We start from the raw sequence: 22619 nt of genomic DNA on the forward strand, positions 1-22619 counted from the left end.
AAACAAGAAATATAAGAATGTCTCCGGCTGTTCGGTTTTGTACAGTCAGCTAGATGAGTTTTGCAACACGGCCCATAGTTCTCACTCATTGTATCAGTCGTTCTTACTCTACCCTCTTCCCTCTCTCTCCTACTCGTTACAGCCACTTGCACACGGCATAATGAAATTATAACCACACGGCACGCTCGCGCAGCGCAGTGGGTGAGCTGTAGGCTACAAAATTCGTGGCTGCTATAACAGCTAAGGTTCGAATCCCGACGTGAACGACTTTTTAATTCCCGACTGAATACACCGTGATGACGTCAGGCAATGGACATACCAAGTTTGGCCGAGCTAACTTCGATGCTAAAAGCTCCACTCCATGGCACATTATTATCACGCGTCAAGAAAGCAAGTGCTGGCAATTTTACCATTCTTGAGGCAGCTATTCGGTGTGGCATTTCGCCTACTGTAGGGCTGCTCAGAGACAGATACAGAAGTGGCGTGTGTCAGGGGACAAGATACGTCAACCGGGCACGGGTTTAAAGCGGGTTTCTACTAGGGAAACAAAAACCAAACCCCATGGCCCAACAGACCCGAAGGGCCATGGCCTACCAAGCGACCGCTGCTCAGACCGAGGGCCTGAAGATTATGAGGTGTCGTGTGGTCAGGACGGCAAGTCCTCTCGGCCGTTATTCTTGGATTTCTAGACCGAGTTCTACTAGGGAAGAAGACAAAAAAGTTAGCTGAAACTTCACAGGAGAACCTGTTCTTAAATTCGGCGGAGCTTGTGCAAGCAAGCAAATTTCCTGGATGCCCATGTACGGTCCGTAAACGATTACGAGAAGCCGAACTCCACTGCAGAAAAGTTGCCGCGGAAGAGTCTCTTTCCGATGAACAGATGGTCGACCGGTGCGTCTTTGTCGCGATGGAGTTACATCGTAATTGGGATCATGTGATGTTCTCTGACGAGACTTCTTTCAGTTCGGAGGAGTTCGGGTCGGTTAATATTCACACATACGATACGACAAATGACATACGGCCGAGTGTTTACATAGTGGCAGCATTTCTGTGCCGTATAGGGGCTGGAGGACTCCATCCGTCTCACATCGGACCAATATTCCGATATTGTGCTGAATTTTATGGTTCGTGCAAGACAACTCCCCAATCCACACGAGTGATCATGCTCAAGGCTGGTTTTCTGAGCAGGACTCCATTGAACTGCTCAGTCGGATACCTCCATCTCCAGACTTGAATATGTGTGGGTAAGGTGTAAACGCCATGTAAAAAAACACTGGCCTCACTCTCCTCCGCGTTCGCATAATGCTGTGTAGGGCGTTATGTTGGACACATGTGAGATCGCCATCGACAAGGTGGATGCTACGTCGGCTCTGACAAGTTGTTCAAGCCGATGGATACTGGATGGGTACTTTTCATGATTAAAAACACAAGGCAGAATGTATTATTTGTACGTATAAAATAAGAGTTTTGTCTGTACATTGCTCAGAATTTAAAAAGAAGAATGGTATTTCTGTATCGGTCGTGTTAATAAGGAATTGTACTTTTTAATTTTCGTCATTTCTGTCTGTCTGTATGTATGTATGTATGTATGTATGTATGTATGTATGTATGTATTTATTTATTTACGTACGTATGTACGAGCATCACAAGAAAGTGGCTGAAGAGAATTGAATGAAAATCGGTATGTAAAGTTGGGGAATGATGCACTATAAATAATTTTACTCGCGCTGGATAAAATGATAGTTTAGGAGAAGGTGCCTAGCATTTAATTTTTTTAAATACCTATGTTATTGGCCCTATCGAAAAGTATTACTGTACATGCTATAATAAAACTTATAGAGAATACAAGTTCCAATCATTTATGTTTCATACAGTTTTACCGTACCGACTATGTTAATAGAATGATGAATTTAGACTTTTGTTACTTAGTCCATATAAAGCAACGGGAAACTACCTCGCTCCTCATTTCCCTGGTACGCCTCTTCAGTGATGTCTAGGCTATCTATGACAGCTGATGGTGGAGCTGTTGAGGACCCAACCAGCCTTTGGGCTGATGACTAAACATACAGTCCATATCAACGCCAAGCATGAAAATGGAATGATTGGATTTTACATAACATTGTTGGCGGTTTTGTTAATCCGCATTTAATATTTATTTTTTTCGGCGGAGCATGACTCAAGTGGTCATGTTGCTTCACAAAAACAATAGATACTGGAGCACAGGAATTCCCCTGTTAATTTCCCCATGCGGGTGGGGGCGGTAGAATAACACCCATGGTGTTCCCTGCCTGTCATAAGAGGCGACTAAAAGGGGCCCCAGGTGCTCTTAACTTGGCAGTGTGAGTTGGCGACCATGGGGCCCTTAGCTGAGACCTGGCATTGCTTCCACTTATGCCAGGCTTCTCATTTTAATCTATCCTAACCGACCTCCCTTGGTCAAATCTTGTTCTTTTCCGACCCCGACGGTATTAGAGCATTCGAGGCCTAGGGAGTCTTCCATTTTAAAGCCCTTCACGACCCTTAGTTTAGCCGATACCTTCATTTTTCGAAATGTTGGACCCCTTCCTTAATCACCACCACCCCAGTTAATTCATATAGGCTAGTTCCATTGCATGATGCTCAATGGTGAGCTGTAACAGCACAATGAATAATGCAGCCTATATTTTTAATGATACGGTAAATTCAGAAAAATAAACTCATCCCAATTTTTTATATGTACATTCCCAACAGGATTCTGCCACAGCCGATATTGCCGCTGATTCCATGGACGATATAACTTTCATGACAGGATCATTTCTAAAGGCTTACGGCTCTCCCGATCTTAAGGTGTGTCACTTTTATTTGTGGAGAAACCTCACACTGTAGAAGAACTTGAAGGCAACATAACTCAAGACAACTAAAGCATGTGAAAGGGCTTTCAACATCGCCTGTATCGAGCGAGTTGGCCGTGCGGTTAGGGTCGAGCAGCTGTGGTTTCCTATTTTCACTCCAGGCAACTCCTATCATTTTCCTATCCCATCATCGCCATAAGTCCTATCTGTGTCGGTGCGACGTAAAGCAGATTGTAAATATATATAATAATAAAAAAATAAAAATAAAAAAAATTTAAAAAAACCCACCAACATCGCCTGTTACAACATTAGTACTCATTATAATGCGAACGCTAGTGTCTAGGTTCGGTCTCGGCCCGGCCGCCACGTTCAGGCCTACATGCGATCGTCCGGCGAACGCACTTTGTTTAGGTTGGTATCTTTCTACTGCACATCATTCGCTCATTTAGTGCCTAACAGAAACTATGTTGCGTGCAATGGTATTCCTGATAAACAGCCCTACACCATACTCTGCCCTCCCCTTTCTAATACCCGTCAAGTACACTTTATAATCCCCTATCTGTTCCTCGTTATCTCCCTTTACCCGAATATCAATTACTCCTAGCACATCCAGATGCATCCTCTTTGCTGACTCAGCCAGTTCTACTTTCTTTTTTTCCATAAGCACCATTAATATTGATAGCTCCCCATCAAATTCCATTTCGTTTGCCAAGTTGTTTCCAAGGAGTCCCTCGCCTGTCAAATGGGAGTGGGACTCCGTTACTCTCATAGGTCCGAGGCTTGCCTAAAATGTTCTGAGCTCGGTAAATTCATGAAGCAGGATGCTACCCTACTTACACATAGTCCAAGTGAGGATTTCTCCTCTAACGGGTTAGGGACCACCGATGGATTCTATAGTCCTGGCCGTCTGAGCACAAGAGGATCATGACTCAGAATATGTCCGAGATGCCCACTCCCATTCCATAGCTACTGGTGTCCCGACTCTCAGTACCACTTAAACTAGGCCACTCAGACGTTGCCCATGGTTCACGAACTAGGACGTGACTACAGTAACCCACACCATGAACCATTGTACTACTACTGCTACTGAAAAAAATAATTAAATGAGTGGATTTCGCAACAAAACAAAAAAATAGTAATGCAGAATGAGTAAGCATTTTTACATGCCTAGTGAATGGGAAGTACAAATTGACACGTATTTTAGAACGAATAGTTCGGAAAGGGGACTTGTGTAGTGATAAGTAAAAACACTAAATGAAAACAATATTTTATTGAAAAATGAGCAGGCTCAACTCTAACCTGAACTGCTAATTGAAAACAGTTAGAAGCTACGATAAATTTGCATACTCCTTGAGACGACCCCGCGTACCCCTAGTGGTACTGTACGTGTACCACATGAATACCACTGGTCCAGAAAAAGACCAAACTATTGGTAACTGATGGACAATTTACAGAATGCCTAATGGACCTGAAGGTAGTATCCTGGGATCAGTTAAGTTATCTGTGATCCGGGCAACTGTGAAAAGGAAATAAAAAGGCATACGGTATTGTCGTTGGTCGAGCTGCGATGGTTATAGGCCTATTCACTAAGATCTGGACAGGACCGGGCAATATCAAAAACCACCAAGATGACACTAGCGTTCTCACAGATGTGAGACCTGCACCGTGAAATCGAGATATTGTAGTGGTGGTGATTACTCTTTTAGAGAAAGTGCAACACGAATGGGAAAGAAGACGTCTGACACTAGAATGAAGAGAAGGTCCGCAGGAAGCGTGGAAATCAAGGACTCCCTAGACCTCGGAAAAGAACAAGAGTTGACTAAGAGAGGCCGGATAGGAGCCTGATACAAAACTCATTTAGGGTTCACCTGGTCACCAACCAACACTTCCAGGATGGAAGCCCCTGGGGTTAGGTTAAGGGTTATCTACTTGCAACCTTGCAGCTTCTGAGATCTTCTGTCTTTGTGTGGACAGAGAAACTTGTTTTTCTCTAGAAACTTTAACCGCCATCAATATGAGCACAGTTCTTGAAGAAATGTTATGATTGAATATCGACTGAAAGGAACAATGATTAATCGGCAGTGAATCCGAAGTTTACGTCATCAATCTCACGGCCAGCACCATCCATCTTGTAGCGGGTTGCAGCTGCTCCAAACAAGTGACAGTCGATGCCCGCCCTTCGTACGTCAGTTGTCTTTCGGAAACCGTGAACAAATTGAATTTGGTGAGTTGCATGTGTTCAGATACAAGTTGCTTTGTAAACATTGATACTCTGAAAAGCCAGCAGTCAGAGTTCGAATAAGAACGTGCTGCATTTTTAGTAGGGGTAGGCTGGGAGTCTATCTAGATTTGTGTCGCCAACGGTAACCACAGTAACCAGTCACTAGGGCAGGAAAAACATATCCATGCTGCTCCGTGTAGCGGAGGAACTTGGTTAAGTTTTTCTGAAAATGCATACGGATATACCGAGCGAGTTGGTCGTGCGGTTAGGGGCGCGCAGCTGTGAGCTTGCATTCGGGAGATAGTGGGGTGGGTTCGAACCCCACTGCTGGCAGCCCTGAAAATGGTGTTCCATGGTTTCCCATTTTCACACCAGGCAAATCGTCGTCATAAAACCTATCTGTGTCGGTGGGACGAAATGCAATTTTTAAAAAGATATGCGGATATACAAATGGATTTTTAGAGGGTTTTCATATTCTAAACGTAACAGTACATTCCAGCATACCGGTTTGAGATTTAGGATAATTTCAGTAATCTTGAACAAACCCGGTTTTAGCCTAGTCTTGGACATGCATTGCCTGCAGGAAAAACACGGTAAATTCAACAAGTAAAAGCACTTTACTGCAATACAAGAGGACTTCTCTGCATTCCTAGAGTCTATTCTGGTAATGAGTTACTGAATGATAATACATGTAAATAGGTGAGAGAATAACATTATATGATCTCAAGTGCATGTTGTGTGTATATGAATGCATATTTTACACTTTTTCGCGGTATTCAAAAAAAGTTAACCCTCCGTTACATGCTCCGCGGAGTGAGAGTCAGCGCTTTCTTATTTTTTGGTATCACAGGCCAACAAAGCAAGGGAGAACGGGTTGCCTTCTTGTAGCTTCCTTCTGCAACAATACAAAGGTCGTGATGGTGTGAAAATGTCTCAATAATCGCCGAGCTGTTGATTAGAGAAGTTTATATTGTCAACCGCAGACTTGCGGAGTCTGAGTCCGCAGGCGTGTATTAGTGATTTGTTAATCTTACTCACTCTTTTGATAAGTCATCCATTCTTCCGTTATTGTTTATTATAAAATTATAGGCCTATACTTTTATTAACTTCAAGTGTAGTAGTGGGCGCATTTTGACACATTTTTTTACTTGTGATTATTTACAGTGGGATAAACACGATATTATAAAATAAGCTATGAATAATGATTCTGCGTCCTCGTTCCAGGGGGTTACTGCGATTTATTCCGAGAGTTATGGATCAAATCGAGCAGTGGTTGGACGACGATGAAATTGGTGCGAGTGATGACAGTAATCGGGACGTCGTAAACGATAGTGATCATTATTCTGAGAGTGAACAGTCCATGTGTGACGAGGACGTGACGTGACGTGACGTGACGAGCAGCATGAAATGTATGTTGGAAAGGACGGGACCCAGTGGAATCATCGGCCTGTAATGAACCGTAATAGAAGGGTCAGGCAAACTGAATATAATATTATAAAACACTTTCCTGGAGTAGTAGGACTTGGCAAGAATGCTAAGACGCCAGTTGAAGCACTGCAATTGCTCTTTACCGACGAAATGCTTCAAGAAATCGTAACATGCACAAATCGTTACATATCGACGATTCGTTCGAAATTCTCTCGACCCCGAGATGCAGCCGATACCAGTCTTGTTAAGATGAAGGCATGTTTAGGTCTTATATTCTTTGGTGGGGCACTGAAAGTATCCCACACGAATTTGCAAGATCTCTGGCAAACTGATGGTACAGGAATCGAGTATCAGGCTTACAATGGGCATAAATCGTTCCTTGTTGAAATTTTACATCAACTTCCGAAACCAGCGTAAACTGATGGACAAACTCGCTGCGGTGCGATACTTAGCAGAAATGTCCATTGGTAACTGTAGGAAGAGCACTACAGTTTGTCGGAACTAGTGACCATTGATGAAATGCTTGATGCATTTAGAGGGAGATGCGGATTTCACCAATACATTCCGTCCAAGCCGGCTAAGTAGGGGATAAAGATTTTTGCACTTGCTGATGCCAGTATGTATTAATTCATTTGCTCTGACCATATTCCCCTCGCCCAGCATTCCACCCGCTTTGCGAACTGGTGGTGGTGGTGATTATTGTTTTGAAAGGAAGTGAAACTGGATAACCATTGTTTATTAACACTAATCAGAGAGAAAATGGAAGAGTTCCACACTGCGCAGAATGAATTAGACGAAAGGCGAAAAATGAAAGACTTCCTAGGCCTCGAAAACCTAATAAGAACGGGGTCAAAAAAGAACAAGAGTTGACAAAGGAAGGTCGGGTAGGAAGGATGAAAGTGAGGAGCAAGGCATAAGTAAGTGGAACCAATGCCAAGACTCAACTAGGAAACCCGTGGTCACCAAGCCACACTCCCTGGGTCCTTTTTCAGTTGCCTTTTACGACGGAAAGAAAAGGAAGGCAGCCCGATTTGTTCTGGGTGATTTCCGACAAAAGAGTAGCGTTACAAAAATGTTTCAAAGTTTGGGCTGGGAAGAACTGGGAGAAAGAAGACGAGCTGCTCGACTAAGTGGTATGTTCCGAGCTGTCAGCGGAGAGATGGCGTGGAATGACATTAGTAGACGAATAAGTTTGAGTGGCGTCTTTGAAAGTAGGAAAGATCACAATATGAAGATGGAATTTTTTTTTTTTTTTGCTAGGGGCTTTACGTCGCACCGACACAGATAGGTCTTATGGCGACGATGGGATGGGAAAGGCCTAGGAGTTGGAAGGAAGCGGCCGTGGCCTTAATTAAGGTACAGCCCCAGCATTTGCCTGGTGTGAAAATGGGAAACCACGGAAAACCATCTTCAGGGCTGCCGATAGTGGGATTCGAACCTACTATCTCCCGGATGCAAGCTCACAGCCGCGCGCCTCTACGCGCACGGCCAACTCGCCCGGTAGAGAGGACAAATTGGGGCAAATACTCATTTATAGGAAGGGGAGTTAAGGATTTGAATAACTTACCAAGGGAGATGTTCAATAAATTTTCAATTTCTTTGAAATCATTTAGGAAAAGACTGGGAAAACAACAGATAGGGAATCTGCCACCTGAGCGACTGCCCTTCAGTATTGATTGATTGATTGATACCGTGGATGTAGCGCGGGTTTAGAGAAAATGAACATTGCTGTGAAATTTCACCACGTCGTAGAGACATGGGGGTGGGGGGTTACATAACATCACAAGAGACAGTTACATTGTACACAGAAGCCATGTTGTGAGGCTAGACGCTGCAGTGCGCAGCCTCGATTACTTTTTGTTAATCATGTCAACACTATTCAGAGAAAACAGAGTAAATTGCAACATCCAACCAGCACAGAAACACGCAATAGTGAATACAGACCTCGAGTGCTGACCTCGACAAGGCGGGAGGAAAGCCCATGGCAATACCGAGCGACCGCTGTTCGGAGCCACTCTCACGCACGCTGAGATCCAGCTAAACATCTCTGAACTGATCGAATGTGGAGCTCCTGGGACGGCACTAAGTCTACATCAGATGGTACCAAAATATTACTCTGAATTATTCCAGCCAAGATCCAGGAAGCGGTTGACGTACGCCCAATCCTTGTCCCGTTTCCTTACGAAGTCCGGTATGAAATAAGATTTTACGACCGAATGCCCTTCCTGACGCGAACCTCATCAGTGGAGTTAATGAGAATGTCGTGATATATAATAGCAGGAAGGGAGAGGGTGAAACCCACTGTTGGCACATAACCTACTCCTGTTGAATAGCATCAAAGGTTCTGCTCAAGGCTTAACCTCTCCATCCGACGGATGAATCACCATTAACAGCATCATATACCCTCACTCCATATGAACATTGTGAAGAGGTTCGGAACTGAATTCAGGCTTTTGGCACGCAATCTAATGATTAGGAATTGTGTACCGCTACCTCCCTTAGCCTGCCGGCCAACATTCTGCTGGTGATTTCTTTTCGACCAAGGGGACTTGAACCGGCTGACAATGGTGTCAGACCATTTATAGACTTGTCGCTTTGCCGATCATGGCCACCAGGCAGGCTGGTTGAATAATATAATAATGTTTATAATCCTTGCCTTTTAATTATAAGTGACAGACATAGGAGTAGCCTACTTCCCACGAGGGGTACACAGGTACTTATACCAGGCTTGGAAAGTACAATATAGCCCGTGGTCCGATAGTTCTTCACTCTGTCCGACCTACCGAGCAGAGCTCTTTGTCTCTGTATTCGGGAGACAGAGAGGGGTTGGTCCCCACCGTTGGCTGTTCTGGGAATGGTTTTTGGTGGTTTTCCATTCTCCTGCACTTAGGTGAATGCCAGGATAGACCGCCACCCCCTCACCTCCGCACGTCAAATCGCCTTGGCTTGAGAGAGGGTGTCACATTCAAAATAGTTTTAGTACCGGTAGTGGTAAGTTTTCAACACTAGATGTCAGTTAACTGTGATGCTGTTTGGTGAAGTGGATGTTAGTAAGACAGTAAGCTTCATTATGTTTTTACTAACAAGACAAATTAGCCCCAGATTGTATATCACATGGTTGATGTGTTACTTTTCATCTCTTTACTTATAGATTCAGTTCTAGGAGAAGGCGAGCATACTCCCTGATAAAGTTAATGGTGTGGGTCAGTGGTCGGTTCGGAGAGTCTCATGATTCTAACTGCTTATAGCTAATACTTCTGGTTCAGTACTGGTTGTTGGAGTTGGTCTACACTCAGCACACAGTGTCACACTTTGAGAAATGAAGGTATGGTAAAAGAAAGACAAGGACCACAAACGACATGAAATTGAAAGTCTCCGTAGGTGACGCAAACCTAATAATGTTGAGGTCAGAAAGAACAAGAGTTGATCAGGGAAGGTCGAATAGGAGCCTGGGACAAGTGGAAGCAATGCCAGACTGAGCTAGATTTAATGTGGTCGCCAGTCCACGTTCCCCTGGTTCCCCTTTAAGTCGCGTCTTGGGACATGCAAGCGATTTATTGTCCTTAATCTCTTCTATTTTTCTACCTCTTATCAGCATTTGTTTAACCATATTTTGTCTTTGTTATGCTTTGTCCCTGTGGCAGCCTTGATAATTTTCAGCAAGCTAATAAAATAAAAGTATTCTACTTCTCTCTCACCCCCACCCAGTAATCAAGAGTAATAATAAGATTGTGGATATTTTCCTGCAGTGATGACTCTCTCAGATATGTTAATGATTGATTTTCCTTTCATTGAACTGTTCCTTATAACCTCCCTTCATATAATATGAAATTAATTATCGGTATTTTAAAATTAGTCTTAGGAAATGAGGAAAGTACGTAGGTAGAGTCATAAGTCATGGCAACAATTTTTTTTCTCATGAACAGGAGACAACACGGAAAATCTAAGATATCCACTTGGAAACGTACAGTATGTACTTGTGTATGATGCCACTAGATGGTGTATGTAAACAACAGTGTGGGTCTAAGCATGCCCCCAAGTTCAGTGTGTGATTGAGAGCGTCACAAAATGGAAATCAACAAGCAGGAGCAACGATTGTATGAACCTGAACTGAAGAAACAGTCAAGTGAATGGCGTCATCAGTGTCACCATGGAGACACAAGGTTCGACAAAATTAGTCGCCCAATAAGGTTTTGGTAATTCTGGCATACGATGTTCAAGGTGTTCTTGTGTGTAATCCAGTGCGTGAGGGGCACACTGTCAGTGGAGTTTATTACAATTCCTTTTTTGTTGTACCAATTGCGCCGTGCAGTGTGAACCAAACGTCCAGATCTTTTGGACAACGCCATAATCCTACACGATAATGCGACAGCTCGCACAGCAGCCATCGTTCAGTGTTGCTTACAACGGTGGGGATGGGAGGTTCTTCCACACCCGCCTTATTCGCCTAATCTGAACCCATGTGACTATGATCTAATCCCCAAAGTCAAGAAGCCATTACGTGGACAACGGTTTGCTAACAAAGAGGACATTGTAACAGCATTTTGGAGGGAGGTATCACACGTTAGTGATACACATGCAGCGAAAACTTGGGTGATTATTTCGAAGATCTGTAACCAGTGGAGACCTGTCCTTTGTATGTAGTCTTGTGTATTTGCTGTCTATACCATAATAAAACAATGTTTACCAATGGTCTGTGTTCTGTCACTTTCCTACAAGAATCTCCTGAAGTCAAAATTTGTCTCAGGCACTATGCATAAGTACATGCCCTATATTTCCAAATGCATATCTTAAATTTTCCGTGTTGTCTCCTGTTCGCGAGAAAAATAATAGTTGACATGACTTATTACTCGACCCTCGTATATTCTTTAATTTCAATTTATGGTTTAACCTAACAAATATTGACAAGGGAGAATGAACACGCGCATGCGCTAGTAGTAGTCACAGGCATTAGGGCGACACCCCATGCCGTTCAATGTCGGCTTTTAGCACCGGGAGTGTCCGAGGATATGTTCGGCTCGCCTGGTACACGTCTTTATATTTGACGCTCATGGGCGACCTGCACATATGATTGTGAGAATAACACCAAGGCTTAACGTCTCCATCCAATGGACGAATCACCATCAAGAACATTATATGCCCTCACTCCATATGAACACCACAGAGAGGATTGGAATGAATCCAGGCTTTTGGTATGCGATGTAGTGATTAGAAATTGTATACCACCACCTCTCCTACCCTGCCGGCCAACATTCTGATGGTGAAAGTTTTCTCACAATTGGGACTTGAACCAGCTAACCATGGTGTCAGTCCATTAAAGACTCGACTTCTTAACGACCATGGAGGGTGACGTGTTTGGTGTTTACCCAACAAAATTAATTCATACTCAGCCATAGATGTGCGCAGGGCCAAAACACCTAAATAATTAAGGAATGGATAACAAACAAAGGAAATATGGGACAAATATAGAAATAAGCTTACCACATGTTGCTGGTTGCTTTGAACACACCATCATTCCAGTTTAGCTGATCAACCAAGTTATGGCATGGTTTGCTTTAAATTGAAGAACAGTAAACAGTCTATAGGAAAACATTTTTTAAAAATAAGGTTGTACCCCTAATTAGCCTTCAGATATGTATTCAGCAAAGACAAGCTGCCTCTGTGGATCAGTGGTAGTGTCGGCCTCCGGGTCCCTAGATAGCGGGTTCAAACTCGGCAGAGGTAGTCGGATTTTTGAAGGTCGGACTACTTGATACAAAAACTGCAAAATATTCAAAGGATAGCAGCACGATTTGTTCTGGGTGATTTTCGACAAAGGAGTAGTGTTGCAAACTTTGGGCTGGGAAGACTTAGGAGTAAGGAGACGAGATGCTCGACTATGTTGTATGTTAAAAGGAGAACAATGAAACTTTGATTTCCACCTATTCAAAGTTTTATTGTTCTCCTTTTAACAGACTTTCAATACAGAAAAAATGAGGATAGTCTCTTGCAATATGTTGTATGTTTGAGCTGCCAGTAGTGAGTTGGTGTGGAATGACATGAGTAGAAGAATAAGCTTGTGTGGAGCTTTTAAAAGTAGGAACACAATATGAAGATAAAGTCTGAATTCAAAAGGACAGTTTGGGGCAAATATTCATTTATAGGACGAGGAGTGAGAGATTGGAATAAATTATCAAGGGAAATGTTTGATAAATTTCCAAGTTTGTTCAAAATATTTAATAAAAAGCTAAGTTTAAAAAAATGTAAATATGAGGTAAACAATTGGTATGGAATCTGCCACGTGGGCAACTGCCCTAAATGCAGATCATTGATGATTGATTGTGTTACGGATTTTTCCGTGGATTGCAGAGGTGTAAGAAGGTGTGGGCCTGAATGGGCGGACAGAGAAAAGATGAGAGCATAATTTAAAACACTAAAATTTGTAATTTTTTTCCTTTCTCTTTTTTTCTGACTTTAAAATTGATAAATAATCTGAATGAACAATAACAAATAACAGTTAAATGGAAAATGATGAGCTCGTCAGCTCTGATTACAGGAAAGGCTTAAGTTAAACAATAATTTACAAAGTGAGCTTGTAGCTCCAAAGTTACACTATTTCAAGGAGCACCTTTGCTCCACTCAATTTACGCTCCAAGAAACTGAGCTCCAAAATTTACTACAGTCAGTATTTGCTGTCTTTTCCGCTCGACAGTCTGATTCACAATTGACTATGAATGGTTAAAAATTAAATAGGGGCAATAAGTGCTCATACTACATGGCCTGCATGTACAGAAAGAAGTTTTAAGAAAATAGGCCATGAACAAAATGCTAGGAAGCGAAGCACTTGCCCTCCTTTTGACATACACTTTGAAAAACAGCTAAAATCCTATCAGGGCTTATGGCCTGAAATGACAGAGGCTAAGCCTATACTTCAGAGGGTGACTAGATGGTGAAAATATTAAGTTCCAAATAGTGTTAACTAGCCTTTGCTGGTGAGATATAGTATTTATAGTGCACTATGTCTTCTGGTATGGGCTAGAATAAATTTGTTACCTTCGTTGACCTGTCTCAGTCTCATCCTTGGCTTTGATAATATGAAAGTGACCGAGGTATGTGTGATGTTAGTAATACCATTCCTTATGCAGCCAGTCCCTGTTTTGAATGGTGTGAAAATATCACTCATAGGATCGATTGGTGCATGCATGTCAGTGGGCTTGGCAGACTGAATACCTCGTAAATGTATTAAAAAATATATCAAAAATAAAAAAATTCTTCAAAACACAACATCTGATAGTAAAAGGACTTTTAGTTCTTCCTATAAAATTTTAGAAATCTGACAACATTTTTATTCTAGGCCATTGCTATGTTAGGCGATTCTATAAAAGCTTTGAAATATAAGAACCAATCCCTGTAGTGAGTCACTTGATCTACTAATGAAGGATTACCATCATATTCCACACTATCTGAAGTACCTGTCGTTGATGGGATAATTACTTAGCATGTGCACCATTACACTTTTTGTCCACCCCTGATGTTGTTCCCCATTTTCTGAGGTACATGAGTGGTGATGCCTTTCCCTGTCAGTGGCTTGTTGTAACATACTTGCTTCCGTGCTTTCTGTGGCCCTTTGTGGTTTCATATTGTTTTGTATTATTGCTGATCTTGATTTGATCTCTTCATTCTGGTATAAAAGAAATGCAAGTATCGGGTTCTGATATTGTAGGCCTTCACATCTAATTTTCTTCTGACTGTGATATTAGGGCATCCAATGTAAAGGAAGTCCTTCCTCCTTTCATTATGTTCCTTCATGACAATTTCTCATTTCATTAGTCATCTTTACAATTTTACAAATTTCCTTGCTGTAGCTAGCTGTAGTATCCATCGTTGACTGGACATGTGCAAAGTTATCTGACTCCCCCATCTACTTTTCACCAATATTCAGGCATGCTGTTCTACTTGGGGTGCAGCAATAATCCCATCTATTGGAGATGAGTGGCAGTAGAAGAGACAAAACACATCACAACAATGGTCTTTCTAATGTTATTATTGTATGAGCTTTCGATATTGTAGGCCTTCACATTTAGTTTTCTTCCAACTCTGTGGTGATGGGGCATCTAATGTAAAGTGAGTCCTTCCTTCTTTCTTGACACCCTCTTTTCTTATTTAACAAGCAATCATTCCTTTATGATTTTTTCTCATTTTGTTATAATCATCTTCACAATCTTCCTTGTCGATACAGACCGATGACTACCAATAGAGATGATGCAAAATTGGATGCCATTATGCATCACTAGACCAAGCGCCAAAAGTTGGTTTTGAGATATTCGCGTTTAACTTTAGGGTTATGTGTAAATTTGAGCAAATATAATTTTGTTAAACATGGTATTCCTGGTGTTGTAGGAGAATAGATTGTACCTTCTCAACAAATTTCTACATATTTATACCCACAGTTCGTAGATTTTCTTGAAAAAATGGCGCTTAGTCTACTGATGCAATTTAAGGTATTTCTCACATTGCGAATAATGCATCACAATGCTACACCAATAATCCCTTCTGTTGAGTATCTAGTGAGTTAGACTTCAAAAAATATGTGACCACATTCGTGATTAAAACCTGAATCTCTCACTGCGCTAAGTGCTTGAACCATCGTGAGCCGCGTCACAACTCAGGCACATTATTCAAGTTTCAGATGGAGAAACTCTAGAACGGAAGCTATTCCCTAAAGTCACTGCTATAACCACTTATTGCTTTGATGAATTTCAACTGACCTGAGTCAAATACAAATGGTAAGAAGTGGGACATTGTAGTCTATACAATGCAATGCGTATTTCTTTATGGATTTTCCTTTCATGATAGGCCTATTTTATTTATTTATATCATGTCAGAAGCATACAAAAGTTTAAAATTAAATATAAGGAAAAAGCATAAAACATAATATAAATACTTCAATGACGAAGAGCCACATTAAACTATGTGAGCCCAAAACCTTGCAACATCAAGTGCATTCGGCTTCGCTTTAACCAGGTCTTCTGTTGTACAGCAGAATGGGCATGAACTACATTGCAGCAAATGGGCTGTGGTCTGCTCTTCTCCACATACACACAAGGTACTGTCCACTTCGAAACCCCATATCTTCTGGTTTGCCCTGCACCGCGTAACACCAGAGTGCAGTCTATTCAGTGCTCTCCAATTCACCCAACCTGTAACATGGCCAGGAGGGAGTTCCTCTTTTGGGGTCATCCATTGACTGATCCTCGTATGTTGACTCCTGATGCGCCATTCTTGAATTCTTGCTTGCTGGGCTGTTCCTGCAAGTGTTTTGGTTACTCTCAAGAAGCTATTCCCAGACTTTAGTCGCTGGCGTGGTGGCTCATATCCAAACAAAGGGTGAACTTCCAATGTCAACACCTTTCTCTTTTCTTTCTTGGCTGCCACTTCACGGCGGATATCAGGAGGTGCTATCCCTGCAAGGCAATATACTTTTTCCAAAGGTGTAGGTCTCAAACATCTAGTAATAACGCAGCAGGTTTCGTTGAGTGCTACATCAACTGCTTTGGCATGGCAAGATTTTTACCACACCGGGCATGCGTATTCAGCTGCGGAATAGCAGAGCGAAAGGGCAGATGTCCTCACTGTGTCTGGTTGTGCTCCCCAAGATGTTATGTTATATTATGTTGTGTTCTGGGAATACAGTACTGACGTGATATTTTCAAGCCTTTGGGTAAGTTTTGTTCTGCTTCAGACGTACATTAGTTGCTAAGTAAAATAGCAGACTCTCATACCATTAGGTTACATATTAGTGAGATATCACTCTTCTTCCATGCAAATACTTGTTACTTGTCATCCTGTAAGCATATTGTTTCTGGGAGAGGGACATTTATTTCAATGTTATCATGATCTGAGTAAAGTATGTTGCCTGTTTAATCACATTCTGTGTAGTAATTGTTTTGAAATTAAGACAAATTGAGAAAGTTCCTATTTCGAGTTGGGAAGTCACATATTTACCAAAGATTGATTCATTCATTATATCTTAAAATGTTAATACACTTTTGCTTAATGACATAATGGGCTCCACTGCCTGGATTATGCATCCACTATTGATTGACTATAACTGTCTCACTAAGGCTAAGGATGCTCATTGTACTTTTGAGTATCGAGCGAGTTGGTCGTGCGGTTAGGGGGTGTGCTGGGGCTGTACCTTAATTAAGGCCATGGCCGCTTCTTTCCCGCTCAATCAAAGGGAATGTACTATGTTCCTGAAACAAGTTTGAATGCATGATATTCAATTATAAAAGTGTATTAACAAGATGGACCAGCACAAACTATTTTAAATAGTTTTTAATAGCTTTAGACAAGTCAGTACAGGAACAAAAACAGATATCTATTATGGTTAAGTATATCAACAATCAACAGAACAAGCGTATACATCCAGTACGCATCTTTGCACCAAAACTTGCATCCTCAGCAGTCTGTCTGGTGCCAAATCCATTACAGAATCCAAGCTAAAGGAGTCTTCTTTTTAATGTTGAGCTCTTTGTTCAGGTGTTCTATGTATGTATGTTTCCTGCATGATGACCTTCCCTTGGTTGTCCTCATGGTATGTAACCCTGTAGCTTCTTTATTCTTTTTGTGCATGTTAAAAGTGCCATGGTTAGATTTACATTCTTCTGCCCTTACACTGATTATCTAGCCATTCAGTTTTTGCACTTCTGAACATCTGACGGATTTTGGTCGGGAGTTCTTTATACTTCCCCAGTTTTGTTGTTTACTGGCCTCTGTTGGCCCATCAGATCAAGGATTTTGGCAGTCATCCATGTTTTCTTTTTAACTTACTTCTCTTGTATGAGATGATGATTTCCTGTATCCAGTAGAGATGTTCTGAATTGACTTCAACTGGTTTCGATGTCCTTCAGCATTTCATTCTGGTTGAGTAGCTGTTCACTGAGGTTTTTCAGTATTGTTCCCAGCATAATCTAAATGGAGTTGGCATCACACTGGATAAGAACTGATCAAGTTTAATTCATAATAAATATCATACAAGTGTATGTATCAGTATCAAGTATAGGACTTACAAACCCTTTTTTTAGCAACCAGTGGAGTATGATTTCTTGAAACATTAGCACCGGACTAAGATTTAATTGCCTTAATGCAGCTTCTGAATTTCTTTTAACTCAGAATGTAATCAGTATGACTCCTCACAATCTTTGACTCGGTTTCAGCATTTGATTTCCAGGTGTACAATGTCTGTGTTGGTAGCTTGTAGAAAGTATTTGTCACAGTAAAGCCCTCCTGTTGACAAAATTGAACAAACTTGTCCCTGAGATCATTTCTCTCACACAAGCCATCATTGCCATTTATGTCCTCACACACACCTTTTCCCACTTTTGCATTGGAATCTCCTATTAATATGGTTATTTCTGATTTAAAAAAAAAAAATATATATATATATATATACAGTATATATAGGGCTTCATTGATGTGTCCATAAAACTTGTTGATATCATCATTAGTTCCATCACACGTGGGAGCAAATTTCTTTCACATGACGACTCAATGGACCCCAACCTCTGCTTGCATCACGTAGCTGGGTGACCCAATGTTTGACATCACAGTGCTGTTATTTTTATTTATTTATTTCATTTCAATATAGGCACCTGAGTCAAGGCTCTTCTTGGTGTAATACAAATAAATGACAATGGCAGCTATATTCACAATCTGATTACAAAATAAAATACAGTAAGTATATAATTTAACATGGTGTAAGAGATAAGATAGGACAAAGCTTCCTAACCATAATTACCATACTACTTCAGGTATTTAGTTAAATTACTTTTGAAGATAGATAAAGTTGGTAACATTTTTATATTTTTTGGAAGCGAGTTATACATAGTTATAGAAAAATGCCAAAGAGAGTTTTGACCATAACTAGTGGAATGAATCTGATTGTAGTGAATATTATAAATAATTCTTGTTTCATAATTATGAATCTGTGAATTGGTAATTACTGATGTGTTTGAGCGGACTAATTTGTTTTGAATTTTATAGATCATAATTATAGAAGCCTTTATGCGGAGGTTTGGAAGTGATAATATATTACAATATTTATACAGATCTTTAGTCGGTGTCAGAATGGGCAGTTTGAAAATTATTTTTAGTGCTCTCTTCCTAAGGACCTCTACCTTTCCAAATAATTCTTTATTACAGCATGCCCAGACATGTATCATATAAGAGATGTGGCTTTCAATAAGAGCATAGTAAATACCCTTCAAGATCTGGAAAACAAAGAACTGTTTCACCGTGCTCATTTAACATTTGATCTAACAGAATCTTCTTAATAGTTGGTTTGTGGCATTTGATTAGTTCATAAAGTTCAGATTTTTACCTCTCATTTGTAAACTGAATCTTGTTTTGCAACCACCAATCCTGCATATCTGTTTTCTTTGTACTGGATGTCAGGGACTTATCAATTTCCACATTATGGCAAAATGCGTTACCTGCAATTAAAAACGATTTAGGTGACAAATTAGGTAGAAACTTCTCCTTTATCCATTGGTGGTACTTGGTATAATTCATCTCGTTGTGGTAGGCACCTGTTTTTGTGTTTGATTTAAAGATAAGAAGTGCATTCGGAGGAAACCAGTTCCACCTCTAGCATGCACAATGATCGGATGTTATCCTTTAGACACTGGACTTATGAGGCCCCCAGGAATGTCATCTGGCTATGCTTTTGTAGTGGTGTGCGAACTGTCAATATATGTTTCATCACTGTACACAATTGGTCTACCCTCTTGCCAAAATCTTGTGACTGCTCAAAGATAAGAAATTCTTGCATTATTTGTGTCATTCCTCTCCATCAGAACGTGTCTGTTATTCTCAGTCTTCTTCCACCAAAATCCAATTTTCTTGAATACTCTCAATAGACTGGATCATGATTATCTGGTGCAATTTTGGAAGTGATTTCTCACAGTAGGCATTTGTTTCTCCTTAATATAAGACTCATTTATTGTCGTTCATATCACACACACGTCACCGTTGTCCAAATTGTTGGAGCATCGAAGTCTATTTCTGTTTTGATTCGTGTTCTGAAGCTCTCTGAAGTTCTAACTTCAACAGCATCTAATTCCTTTTCATAACACAGAAACACCACACGCAGTAGACAGACATTCATGCATTCATTTGATAGGAACAGTAAAACCATTTTCCTCCTTCATAAATGATAACTTCTCTTGTCTGTCCTTCACTGACTCTTGTATGGAGTTTTCACTGTACAGGAGTCATGTTTCGTAGATACACCAAAAACGTCAAGTAAATAACAATAGTCTACCGATCTATGCAAAAAGAAAGAAGGAAATCAACAATATATCTCACAAATTGGAGGTTATAGTTTATAAAATAAAGCACTAAAGGATCCCTCATAATGACAGCAACCTACTGCTCTCTTAACATGATATGATTGTTTATGTGGAAAGCTTTCTATATCCCAAGTCTAAACAATAAGCATGTGACACGATGAACCCGATCAAGGAGAGCAGAAAGCAGTCCAGCAGAGCTGCTGTTAACTTCTACCCAGGCTGAAGCTAGTTGACTTGCACATTGCCACCCTTTTTGCCGTCCACTTCCTTGTTAGAGAAATCAAGAGATGTTACACAATGAATCTACCTCTACCGTACTGGTATCACAGTCTGTGGGTAAATTATCCACCAAAAAATGTTATCCATTTTGACCTGGCGTTTCAGGAATTATTGTGTGTAAGGTATGTTACATAGTCAACTGTCGACAACCACGTCACTGGTGAACAAAAACCAGACTTAGTCATAAACATGATAAAAATGAGTGTTATTTAAAAGATAAACCAATGAAAATGCCCTGCAGCACTGGAAGATTATAAAATATTAAAACTATTAAAATTATAACTTTATCACTTTCATTTTGTTGCAGTAGTCCATAAACACATTTGTTTCTTGTTTCTTTCTTATCTTCTTACAAATATCAGAGCAAAGTCTGCATAACATTAACTTATCACTTATATAATCCAACGACCCACAAGGTAACTAAGGGCTGCTCTATGTGAAACTTTTTTTAATCATAGTTTCATTCTCCCCTTCACGACCACTCCCCTCTCCACTGCCAGCAAGCAACTGCACATCTCAACAAGACTTCACAAGGGAAAAAAAGATGTTCCGTTGTTTTTTCGCACCTGGGGATAATCAAGAGTTGACAGTATGTGGAACAATCTTCACTTGAAAATTGAAATAATCATAACTGTAGAAGGAAGTCATATACTTTGTCAAGGTGATAAAACAGAAGTACTTTTGGAGGAAAAGGGGGACAACATTTCTCAGAACAAAATAACAATGTTTAACGTATTCAGTAATATTAATGAAAACTAGCTTAATTTAGTAAAGTATGAAAGTATAAAAATACATTCAGAGAAATAACTCAGTCTACATGCTTTTTTTCATTCAAGAAATCAATAAATTTTTGACGATTATTCTCCTTCAAATGCCAGTCTGAACTTGGAGGTAGGGCTGATATTCTGTTGTTTTGCCTCTGTACATTTGTAGATTTTATCAAATTTGCACTAAATTATGACAAATTAAAAATACTGACTTCCTTGTTGAACTTATCAAAATGTTCTTAGCTGTATTTTTGGGATCACCGTTATTTAGTCGCCAAGGTCTTATTGTGCTCGAAATACTGGTGTTACAGAATTGGGCTGCGAGGACTTCCGGTGTAACAACCGGGAGTACTGCATCGACAAGGACTTAGTGTGTGACGAAGTCAACCACTGTGGAGACGGATCTGATGAAGCTAACAGCGCTCTGTGTACACGTGAGTCTGTGAAATGTAGTACTGTGGCCATTCTCTCTCCTTCCCTTGTAGACACATGAACTGTATGTTTTGTTGCAGCCAGCGAGATGGGCACAGTCCTAGGAATGAGCCCCACCAACTTCGTGGTGGTGATAGTCAGCAGTCTGTTGGTGTTGTGCGCATGCGTGGTTGGCCTAGCCGTCTTCCTGTGCCGACGGAGTAGTAATGGCCGCCCGCTACAGTCCGGGCCACAGCCGCCGCCAGCTGCCTCCTTCCCCTGTAAGTGTGTTTCATCTCCTGTGCCAACCACTTCCTTCCAGCTTTGGGTGATATTCAATTTACATTTTTTATTTATGCTAGAGGAGAAGAAATTGGACATGGATGACAACCAGTCAAGGAAATAAGTTCGTGAGTTGATATATGACTGGTGCCTAGAGACATACAATATCTATAACGTAAGAGTTTTGTCTGCACATTGCTCAGAATATAAAAAGAATGGTATTTCTCTATCGGTCGTGTCCATAATAACAAGGAAATGCACTTCTTAATTTTCCGTCATGTCTGTCTGTCTGTCTGTCTGTCTGTCTGTCTGTCTGTCTGTCTGTCTGTCTGTCTGTCTGTCTGTCTGTCTGTCTGTCTGTCTGTCTGTCTGTATGCACATGCACCACAAGAAAATGGCTGGAGAGAATTTAGCAGAGGTTAACTCTTCATAAAAGTGTGGATTTTCCTTGGACCAAAAGACCACATTTTATGCTCAAAAACTCCTGTAAATCACACACTCTTCGGAAAAGATTACTTTGCCTCAATTTGGTATTGTGTCGAACATCTGCAGGAGTGCCGCACATGCCTCCATTCTCCGATCCATGTCAGCATCCAATAATTCTTGGACGCAGGCCTATGTCTTGTTTTGGGTGCTTCTGCAGTGTCGACCGGGGTATACGCAGTTCAGATCTTTCATGCATCAATTTCTTCGGCGATCTGATATATTTCTTTTATTCTGAAAGGTCTGCTCCTTCTTTTCTTATCCTTCACACATCCTGTGGCAAAGAGTTTATGTTCCCATCGCAAAAGTGTTTGTTTTGAAGTAGGATCTTGTTGAAACCGCGCCAGATAGTCAGCACAAGCTTCTGCAAATGTCTTCCCTGTTTGATTTCTCTCATACACCCAACAACTTGCAATAACATGTTCTTCAATTCTGTAATTGGATGTATCAGCCAACATTTAGTTCACACAATCTCAAACAAGTAACAAAAAATAACTTACATTAACATTTATAAAGCGATAATGGGACATGGTGGCCGCCCTATAGGTTACTTGTAATGCAGTTTCAACTGTGTATCACTCCATTT

General features: G+C 40.9%; 1 protein-coding gene across 2 annotated transcripts in view; it reads left to right on the forward strand.

Moving 5' to 3' along the window:
• The window catches only part of loaf (lost and found), a 153595-nt gene that overhangs the window by 107786 nt on the left and 23190 nt on the right, over positions 1-22619 (forward strand). For both annotated transcript variants that reach the window (XR_011018092.1, XM_067146395.2), the window contains exons 4-5: positions 21169-21291; positions 21370-21549. Coding sequence is in view for 1 of the 2 variants with exons in the window: in XM_067146395.2 (XP_067002496.1) it covers positions 21169-21291; positions 21370-21549 (303 nt within the window). In the remaining variant the exon portion in view is untranslated. The remainder of the gene's footprint in view (positions 1-21168; positions 21292-21369; positions 21550-22619) is intronic.

This window comes from Anabrus simplex, chromosome 4, assembly GCF_040414725.1.
Source record: "Anabrus simplex isolate iqAnaSimp1 chromosome 4, ASM4041472v1, whole genome shotgun sequence".
NCBI lineage: Eukaryota > Metazoa > Arthropoda > Insecta > Orthoptera > Tettigoniidae > Anabrus > Anabrus simplex.